This window comes from Dendronephthya gigantea, unplaced genomic scaffold (genome assembly GCF_004324835.1).
Source record: "Dendronephthya gigantea isolate DGI-Jeju-01 unplaced genomic scaffold, DenGig_1.0 000006F, whole genome shotgun sequence".
In the NCBI taxonomy this organism is placed as follows: domain Eukaryota; kingdom Metazoa; phylum Cnidaria; class Anthozoa; order Malacalcyonacea; family Nephtheidae; genus Dendronephthya; species Dendronephthya gigantea.
In genome coordinates this window covers 3,354,417-3,364,628 of record NW_021163016.1, presented here as the reverse complement: position 1 = coordinate 3,364,628, position 10,212 = coordinate 3,354,417, and the positions used below count along the sequence as shown (strand labels likewise).

Here is a 10,212-nt window from a genome sequence, read left to right as displayed (position 1 = left end):
GACAGCGACTGTATATATTATATATATATATAATTATATATATATTATATATATAATAATATATATATAATAATATATATAATATATATAATATATACTGATATATAGATATATACTGATATATAGATATATACTGATATATATGATATATACTGATATATAGATATATACTGATAGATATATATGATATATATGAATATATAGATATATACTGATATATAGATATATACTGATATATAGATATATACTGATATATAGATATATACTGATATATAGATATATAATGATCTGATATATAGATATATACTGATATATAGATATATACTGATATATAGATATATACTGATATATAGATATATACTGATATATAGATATATACTGATATATAGATATATACTGATATATAGATATATACTGCATATACTGATGTACTATATTTTTTTGATAGTTTTGGTATATTTGTTTCGATCTCTGACAGTAAAATTTTTTACTGCCTTTTAATAGCTACAAAATGTGACCCACTCCGAAAGCAATCCGGTATAGTGTAAACCGGGCGTGAAATGCCAGCCAAGAAAGGACGCATTGAGTGGTTATAAATGTGATAGAAAAACTGGTGCAAAGGTTTGTTTGAAAGGTTGGTACGGTTCTGAGTGCAATGAGACTACACGAGTCACGAGCGAATTAGCTGAAAGATCTACAAAAATTCGTCCAAAGACACCGGCTCACAACTCTCAGCAAACCACATCAGGTTTCTTTCCATCCAAAAGTAGCAGACTTCAAAACATCATCCCAACATCCAAACTTATCATATCACCTTTGAAGATGTCACTTATAACGTCACCACTAATGAGCTCGTCATCATCAACGCTATTACCACCAACAAAACTATTATCACGCCTAGCGCCTTTATTCACTACACCACCAATAACCCCATCATCAACTGTATTACCACCAACGTTATCACGCCTAGCGCCTTCGTTCACTACACCACTAATGACGTCATCACATGTGACGTCACTTTCTATGACGTCATCAGAAGTCACCTCACATTTCGCATCGTATGTCCTTTCAAAATATATTGAGGGATTAAAGGCTACATCAAGCATGGTTAGGAACCTCACAGGGATAACAGAGGATAGGAACCTGGAGACAACTAGCGACAGCAGTCACAGAGTAAAACAAAGTAGAAATAATACAAAGCCGACTGTTGCAATATCCAGTGATAGCACAGGTCGTGTTAAGGAACACAAAGAATTTTTAGAACAATCAACAAAGCTCAACATGATTGAAGAAGACTTCGCCAGCACATGTTGTGATGTCAAATTCACGTCTACATCAAGTGTCACAACACCCAGCCCAGGAACAACCGATGAAAGAAAAGGAAGAAACGCATGGTGGATAATATTGATGATCTTATTGATCATTGCCATTATATTGATTGTCACAGGAATTTCAGTTTATAAAAAAAAATACAGGTGGGCAGGATGACTGCAGTGTTTATATTCTGATCCAGTGTAGTAGGTCAGGTATTCTATAAGCTGATGATATCGTAGTATATTACATAACCATTTACAAAGAAGATATTAACTGAATTCATGGAATTGTTTGACTTTCATTTATTGTCTAGAAAACATCACAAAATCTTGCCACATCATGGAGCTTCTATGAAAGAGTTTCAGATCCCAGCAGAAAGCAATGTACCACTGGGCAAGCAACACTCAAACAATATGAAAAATAATTCAGCTGAAGAAGATTTAGATGCAATGGGACGAGTTATGGTGACATCTCATGAGTAAATGATTTTCATAACAAATCTGCCCAAACTTGAGGCAGGTGTTTATCATATATGTTAAATATATGTCAGACAACATCTTTTGTAGAAAATTGTAAATAATGTGAGAATTAATATTTAAGGAATACTGGATTACACTAACCTAACCTTGATAATGAAGAAGCTTCACTATGAATTTATTTTAAGCGAAAATCCCAACCCTTGGTTAGTTTGGCCAGTAACTCGATCTGGGGTATAATCAAGTGATGATATTATCCACAAATACTAAAATGTAAAATGTACCATATTTTTTACTTGTGTTTCATCTGATCAACTGAAAATCATTTCTTGTCATCTTTCTTGTATTCGCTTGTTTTTTCAAATAGTCTCTCAGTTAGCGTGTGTAGGTCTGGAAGCTAAACAATGCAAAGAAAAATGTTACTAAAAGCATAGTCATGCATATATATATATATATATATATATATATATATATATATATATATATATATATATATATATATATATAGCATAACAAAATTTATGATATCCTAATTACAACAAAATCCTAATTAAAAGCAAGCCAGGAATGATACAATATTCCTCGTTTGGGTTTAATAATCGTATATAAATTTCTGCCTTTACAACAAAGTGCAGATTACAAACAACTAATTCACCAATACTGAAAGAAATCCAATGTAGAAAATGATTATATACATACATTGTAGTTTTGAGCCAAATATAATCCCAAGATTCCACCACAGCCAAGTCCAACCTACAAAGGGCAAAATGCAAATCAAGTACAACTGTACAATTATATATTAAAAGTACAAGGTAGTTCTTTATTGCATTCACTGTCAAGCTAAAAGTTGGGTTGGTTGCTCTGTAACTGCTCTGCAAATCCTTTGGTTAGGAAATAGCATAATTAGGCACTCCAAAAAATACCCACCTACCCCCACCCAAATCAAGGGGCCACTTTCTTTCATTTTGACCTGTACCATGGAATTTGGGGCTGAATAAACTGGTACTTTCTTTCTACATGTGATCAACTTAGTACCATCAAAATTATCGTTGATGGTGGGGTTCTAGAGATCTTACTGGGAAAGGCATAATGCACCTTATACCACCAGTAAAAGATAGCAATACATCACTGCCTATAGAGGATATTATTACCCAACACACAAGAGCCTACATATTCAGAAATAAAAGTACATATACATAGGTTGATTACCAATAATGAACCAAATCGTGAAATCTGAGACATTCTTTAAACCACTGTGATTGTCTTTAGCTTTTAAGTTTTAAAAAACTGTATTTTGTCATAAATTTAGTGTCGATGGACTCATTTGAGTGAAAAATGTAGTATTAAATTTATTTGAAAGTTGAAAGTTGAAAGTTCTTCATCTCCGACTCGTATTTTGTTTCACGAAGGACGACCACAAACCGCAGAAAAGGTCGTTCTGGAAATCCAAGATGGCAGCCCGGATAGCAAACTTTACACAAAGCAATATTTTGATAAAATGTACAAATAATATTCTTCGTCGAAACGCGATTTTTAAGGAGGGAGCCCAGGCTGGGTCGTGCAACCGTTGCCTACGTTTTCAAAGTCAAACAGCGTCAAGTAAGTTGATTCCTAAAATTATTACAGAATTCTGAATTATTCAATTATATTTCGTCAGTAACAAGTCTGGAAAATCCACGGCTAAAATATCGGTGGGTTGCATCACAATACGAGGGCAGAGGGGCCCGGATATTATTCCCGTGTCTGCCCGTAAAGTACCAGGTAAGCGTGGGTATCGAAAATAGGTCTCTATGTTTTGAGGGGTATGGGGGGGTCCTGCTGCTCGTGCAGAGTGTTTTTAACCTTAGTTCATGTTTGGTGCAAGTTTTGTTTATAAGAGTGTTTTCATGTGGGTATTGCAGGGTATAAAGGGGAAAAGAGGAGCACAGACAAGCCTCGGAAGAGAAAGATTTTACGGAAAATCAAAGCTGAGATATGTTCGCAAAATATGGCCAACCCTGACATGGAGAAAGCCGCAAGATCACGGAAACGTGTGTTGATAATAAAATATGTTTAGTTATAGATCATGTACATGATCATGATGGATTTTTACTGTCTAATATTATTACCATTTGCAAGCGACCGTTCGGCGCAAACGTTTTCACGCGTTTTCTTACGTTTCAAACGTGCACGTTAGGCAAACCAAACATACATGCTGAAACGTATAAACTAATTAGTTTAGACTGTGAGTTGACATTGTTTGACATGTCACGCCCACATGTCCAACAAACGTAAGCGCGCACATTTCTAAATATACTTGCATGTGTTAGTTCTATATTTCCACACATAATCTTCTGTAGCTTTTACATTATGCATGTCAATAAATTTGGTAGATCATACAGCCTTGGTAAATCACTTGATAGTGATTTAAGGCGTCTAATTATTGATGAATGCCTTAAGTCTGGTGGAGATGCAACTGTTGGTTACTTGCCCGTCACTTACGTAGAAATAGCTAGTCGATTCAGTATCTCTGCAAATACAGTTTCCAAAATATGGAAGAATTTTTGCTACCAAGGACGAAAGGTTGATCCATCACCAAAAGGCGGAGATCATTCAAGCAAATTTTCTGAAGGGGATCTCGAACTTCTTGAGGTTCTTAAGCGAGCTCATGGCACAATTCAGCTGAATGAATTATATGCTATACTTGAGGAATTTGGTGATTGTGGTGAAGTTTCGTTGTCATCGATTTCACGAGCAATAAAATCCAGACTTCTGTCCGGAAAACGATATACTCGGAAGCGTATTACCAGCGTAGCCTTTGAGCGCTTTACTGATGAAAATATGATTTATACTCAGCTTTTCATCAACTACCTATCTTCAAAAGATCCGAGAAGGATTAAGTTCTTTGATGAGGCGGGGGTTAAGACGCCGTGCATCGGTACACGTTTATACGGAAATGCGCCGTCCGGGGAACGCTGCGTGGAAATTGTTCGAAAAACAGAATCTCCAAATTTTACTTTAAATTTACTGATTTCAGTCAATGGCCCTGAATATTACAACATTCTGGATGGCCCAACTGACACTGTAAGGTTCTGGGATTTCTTCTGGGAGGCTTCTCAAGCAGCACATGAGATAACTCGACGTCCTGCTCTCGAAGTAGGGGATATCGTTGTGATGGACAATTTAGCTGTCCACCACTACGAAGGCGGCCAAATTCTCGAAGAAGTTTTAGCTGAGATGGGTATCGAGCTATTGTTCACCCCAACATATTCTCCCGATCTTAACCCTATTGAGCTTTGTTTCAATAAAATAAAAACAGAACTTAACGGACGGTTTTCAGCCGACGTTCATCGTAATCTAAAATTAGCTGTTGCAGAAGCGGTCGAAAGAATATCAGCGTTGGATACGAGGAGGTTTTATCGTCATACAGCTTATCTTTTTCCTTTCGTTGGGTGATGCTTACAAACAGTAATACATTGAAACATTTCACACAAAATACTTGTAACATTTAAGTTTCGTATTTTCGTACATTGATATAACAGAATGATTCAGCAATATCATTGCTTTGGTAAAGTTGAATATATCTGTAAAGTTTGACATTGTGTTAATTGTAAATATTACATTTGACCTCACAAAACTTTGATAACTGCATTTAAAATGGTATTTGAGGATTTTGGGGTAGGGTTTTTTTAAGAAATCGTTAGTGGGTGGGCATGAACAAATTGTATTAACTATAAATTGTACTGAAATTGTTAATTGAAAAATAGGGGAGTTTGTAGGGGTCTGGGGGAACACCCGCAGATAATTTCCTGTATTTTTTAGTCTCCGACTTGATTTCCTGCATTTTCGGCGATACTTACTGTTGCACCATCTCGGCGGAGTGAGGTTTGTTGGGGAAGGAGCTTTCGCCCGCCAGTTAAAAAGGCCCTGTTTTCGGGGAAAAACAGTGTCATATAATCAATTTATCGGCACGGCATGGCTAAAATGGGTACTCGTGCTTATTTCATCCATGCCCCACCTTTGTATTGGTAGTCTGAAAACTAATAAAATAAGGTACGGGTGCCAAATTTTGCCGTGCCGTGCCAATAAATTGAATGTAGTGTAAACAGGGCTATGTCAGTTTTCCGCCGCGGGATAAAGGTCACGCGTGGCACGCAACTGACAGTTAAGTAATAAACCTGACTGTCAGCAATAATTGTCGTTATATTTATTACAAACATGATGATATAATTGATAACAAAATAACGTTTTCTCAAACTTATGGTTCGAACTTGAAGAGTACACAGTCACAGGTTGCTATAAACAAAATGATCTTGCAAAGCAAATCAAACCTCTCAAACTCGGTAAGTTTTGAAGACAATTACAGTAATAATATGCCGAGAATAAAAGTATAGCAATTATCTATAAAGTATGAAAGTATCAAAGATATTTAGCCTATTCTAAATCTATAGCTAGCACTCTCAAAAATATAATACGAACTAAATATATATTGTTGATCAATGGATCAATGCATGAGTGCAATACAAACGAAAATCGAAATATAAATTCATCAACCGATGGCTTGGATGACCCTCATGAAATGTAAACAAAATTAAAACAAAATGAAAATAATTTACAAACTTTATACTGGTTAGCTATCTGTTCAAGTTTATATCTAGCCTTCAGTAATACATTTACCCGGTATATTTAGTTAGAATAATATGAAAACTTCTACTTATAGTTGCTTCTAAAACTAAATACTATGATAGAACAGTGTCTATGATATAACACAACATACATGATTGAAAAGCTTTCTTACTTGAGACATTTGTCATTTCCAGACGAGAGAAACATTAAATGTAATGCTGCATCCCTGGTCTCTGACTCTGTCGATGTCAGAACTTCTGATGCACTAGGACGTGAAATAGTGTTGGGCGCAGCAGTGGTTTCGGATAAACTTGCAGCAGTACCAGTGTTTCCAGATGAAATTGCAGGATCACTGCTCGCATAAATTACACGACAGGAATCAGATGGATGAAACACTGGCTGTTGAACTGTTGGCGTGTATGGATAGAAATATGGGTTCATATTCCCGTAAGAATAATTTGGAAAATCTTGAAATGTATAACTTGGCGCAGTGTTGTTTAATTGATAAGGTGTCGGAATGGGTTCGGGACAAGCATTTGCTACAGTTGTAAAGAGAGATCGCTGCTCCTGCTGAACTAAAGACTCCTGTTGAACTGAAGAGTCTAATAAGCTTTGTTTCAATACCATGTTGAGCTGCTCTGCTTCTTCTTGAACATTTGATGGCGCGCAACGATGAACAGAACTTGAATGCGAGCTGGACGTAGCTTGGTCGCTGGGATTAGGAAATGAAATCCCTTTTTCTTGCAAAAGAGCTTTGGCCGGATTTGTTCTTTTCAGCGCCCTGGTTCTTTTGGTTTTGACTTGCGACATGCTTGAATTGGCATTGTACTCGTCTCCTGAAACATCTTCTCGTTCTAAGGCGACCTCTAAAATATCCGAAAGTTTGTGCTTTGCAGGTATTCTGCCTTCGAAGTGTTCTTTACAGTGTTTCTCGAGAATATAGACGTGTTTACGCAAAAGTGCCCATTTCTTTATTCCCCCGTCAATATACTGGTTTCCGCTCTCTTTCATAAGGGCCTTTTCAATTTTATTTGACAAACTTTCAGACAGTTTATTCGCTTGTTCTTCCTTTAGACTTAGGTCTTTCTCGAGTTTAGCAATTTCGTCTTTGACTTTTTTTATCGAATTACGAGCCCCGCGAGAGTCTATTTCACCAGGGTGCAATTTTTCTTCACCACAAGCAAAAATAGATAAGCATTTTTCATAGTCACAATGACGTGCAGTATGCCCTAAACGCATGTGACAATTTCGGCATAAGTTACCTTCGGTTGGATTTGATTTAACTCGTAATATTTTCCTTTGCACCTCCTGTTCGTTGCTCTCGAGTTTGTAAAGTTCAGACCTTTTTGCGGCTATGCGATCTTTAACTTTTTTCACATACCTTTGAAAAGGTGTTTCAGCAACAACAGACTGAGCTTCGTCGGAAGAATCGGAAGAATACATTGTTTGTTCTTTTTGGTCGTGCTCAAATAATCTTTTCCTTGCATCGCGAGATACAGCAGGCCGTTTCTCTTGAGGTTTCTCCAGTGGTTTGGTTTCTTTCATCCCCAACGGCGTCCAGGCGTCATCAACACGCAAACACAATCGGACCGTTTCGTAGTCTCCCTGAAGCACTGACTTACATGAACGAACAGCATCCTGTACATCATTTTCTCCAGTAATGGTAACAAATGTACCCTCATCGTCACGATATTGGATTCTCAAGGACTTTGGATCCCGTCCATCTCGATAATAGCTGCCCACCGTGTCCCAAACAATTTCAGACAGCATCGCTAAATCCAAATCTTTCAGACTATTAGATGAGATTGAACTCGTTTTACAACGATCGTAATCACGACCATATATAATTTTTACTTGTACTGACATTTGATTCTGTAAAATCGCAAACGCCTCAATACGAATGTTATGTCTGAAATCTTGCTGGAATGACGCCCTTACGTTTGTTGGACATGTGGGCGTGACATGTCAAACAATGTCAACTCACAGTCTAAACTAATTAGTTTATACGTTTCAGCATGTATGTTTGGTCCGCCTAACGTGCACGTTTGAAACGTAAGAAAACGCGTGAAAACGTTTGCGCCGAACGGTCGCTTGCAAATGGTAATATAATATCAACATTCCATGCAGATACCTGTACACATGGAGTACCTATTTTTTATTAAGTAAAGCAAAACTTACTTTATTAGTTCTGATACCTTTGGATGAAGTGATGAAAGGATGGGCTCTTAAACAATACCCACTTCAAGTCAAAACAATGGCTTCATATCTCGGGGTTTTTGACCATATGTTTGATGGTAGAAGCTTCACTCCTTTCGTAGCGATGAATGTGGACTTTCCAGATGGTAGTTCGGTGCATTGTGGTAATTTTCTATCACCAGCACAGGTAATGGTCATTGGTTACTATCACCAGGAGTAAACAATATGTCTTGGACAATAATACACCATACTTACTGTGGTCTAGTTTTATAGTTGTTTGTCATGCTGTTCACAACATATTACCAGAAATAAACTTTTGGTGCGAAAACTTACATCTGTGAACAAAAAACCATTGTTATTTTCTAGACATCTTGCGAACCAAAAGTGTCATTTCACACTGAAGATGACTCTCTGACCACATTATTGATGGTGAATTTAGGTTTGTTGAAAGTGTCTTTAATTTTCTTACAAGTTGTTAAACTCCTAACCCATTTGATAACAAATGACCAAACATGGTAAAAAAACTCTGAATCATAATTACTTATCATTCCTATAAAGATGGTAATATCTTGTCAAGAAATGATGAAATACTACACTGGATGGTGTAAGTTTGTTTACTTTTTGATGCAACATTTGATAAACCGCAGACAAATTATCATCCATGATTTCCCTAGAACCAGTAGATTCTGTTTCTCTGACTTTTCAATCAGATAAGTCTTCATTGTTTGTACCGTGACACATGCCTATCACAGGATTGACATGAGATATGAAGTATCACTGATTCATCTCCAAACAAGAGGATCTTGAAGTTCTTTCCAACTTGTTTTCATATATTCCTACATTCAATATCTCATCCTGTTCTTTTCAGCGGTAATATTCCAAACGGAGATTTAACTCAGGGGGAGTCAGTCTGTCAGTATCTTCCACCATGCCCTGTTAAAGGAACTGGTTATCACAGAATTGTGTTTTGTCTTCTGAAGCAAACAACACGCTATGATTACGAGGCTATTCACACAAGACATAGCACAAGGTTAGAGCGGTTCTTGGAAGTCAAAATTGAGACAAACCAATAAAAGTTACAATACATAAAAACCGTGTTCTTTATTCCTTAAATTGTGTTTAGATGTCTCGTCAGCAGATCGTTTAAAACATCGACGTTTTTGGACAATTTTCAACTTGTTCCTCAGGCACTTTCCTTCTTTCAAGCAACCTGGGACATGTCCGTATCAAATCATTTCACAGAAATCTTGGGTAACAAAAAATAACGCGATCCTTACTGACCTTCAGTATTAACCAGTGTTAAAAACATTTATCCTTCGTTCAGGTATAAAAGAACCCGTGTATGACCTCGAACCATTCTTGACACCAAACCAAAGAAAACGTTCACAAGTTAGAGAGATATTCGCAAAAAAATACACAAATATGTAACGAGTTTTGCTCTCTGTAAATAAGTCTAAATAAATTTTTACACAAAATAGCTTGGAGTGGTTATTTAGAGATGTGATGAGGTGGGTTGACTTGGAAATATTTCAAAGAAACTTTGAGCGGAGCCGAATTCTACAGCGCAGTTGCGGTGCTTTTAAAGATACAGGATTACTAACAAAAACGTTGGTCGTTCTCG

The 10,212-nt window shown here is 36.8% G+C and overlaps 2 protein-coding genes across 2 annotated transcripts; both read left to right on the top strand.

Moving 5' to 3' along the window:
• Positions 1-529: 529 nt before the first annotated feature.
• LOC114516816 (uncharacterized protein DDB_G0280205-like) lies at positions 530-2,062 on the top strand. Its single transcript, XM_028536403.1, has 2 exons — positions 530-1,475; positions 1,628-2,062. The coding sequence occupies exons 1-2, from the start codon at positions 823-825 to the stop codon at positions 1,794-1,796; spliced, it is 822 nt and encodes a 273-aa protein (XP_028392204.1). The 5' UTR covers positions 530-822; the 3' UTR covers positions 1,797-2,062.
• Positions 2,063-3,003: 941 nt separating this feature from the next.
• Positions 3,004-10,019, top strand: LOC114516625 (39S ribosomal protein L38, mitochondrial-like). Its single transcript, XM_028536152.1, has 8 exons — positions 3,004-3,389; positions 3,692-3,820; positions 8,582-8,778; positions 8,958-9,030; positions 9,150-9,195; positions 9,460-9,621; positions 9,715-9,842; positions 9,916-10,019. The coding sequence occupies exons 1-8, from the start codon at positions 3,242-3,244 to the stop codon at positions 10,017-10,019; spliced, it is 987 nt and encodes a 328-aa protein (XP_028391953.1). The 5' UTR covers positions 3,004-3,241.
• Positions 10,020-10,212: the final 193 nt, after the last annotated feature.

Excerpts from the sequence above, each read along its gene's own strand:
- LOC114516816 (XM_028536403.1), top strand. The coding sequence starts at position 823 with ATGTCACTTATAACGTCACCACTAATGAGCTCGTCATCATCAACGCTA. Across the intron at positions 1,476-1,627 it reads GTTTATAAAAAAAAATACAG|AAAACATCACAAAATCTTGC; the intron begins GTGGGCAGGATG and ends TTTATTGTCTAG.
- LOC114516625 (XM_028536152.1), top strand. The coding sequence starts at position 3,242 with ATGGCAGCCCGGATAGCAAACTTTACACAAAGCAATATTTTGATAAAA. Across the intron at positions 3,390-3,691 it reads TCAAAGTCAAACAGCGTCAA|GGTATAAAGGGGAAAAGAGG; the intron begins GTAAGTTGATTC and ends TGGGTATTGCAG. Across the intron at positions 3,821-8,581 it reads AGCCGCAAGATCACGGAAAC|TTCTGATACCTTTGGATGAA; the intron begins GTGTGTTGATAA and ends TTACTTTATTAG.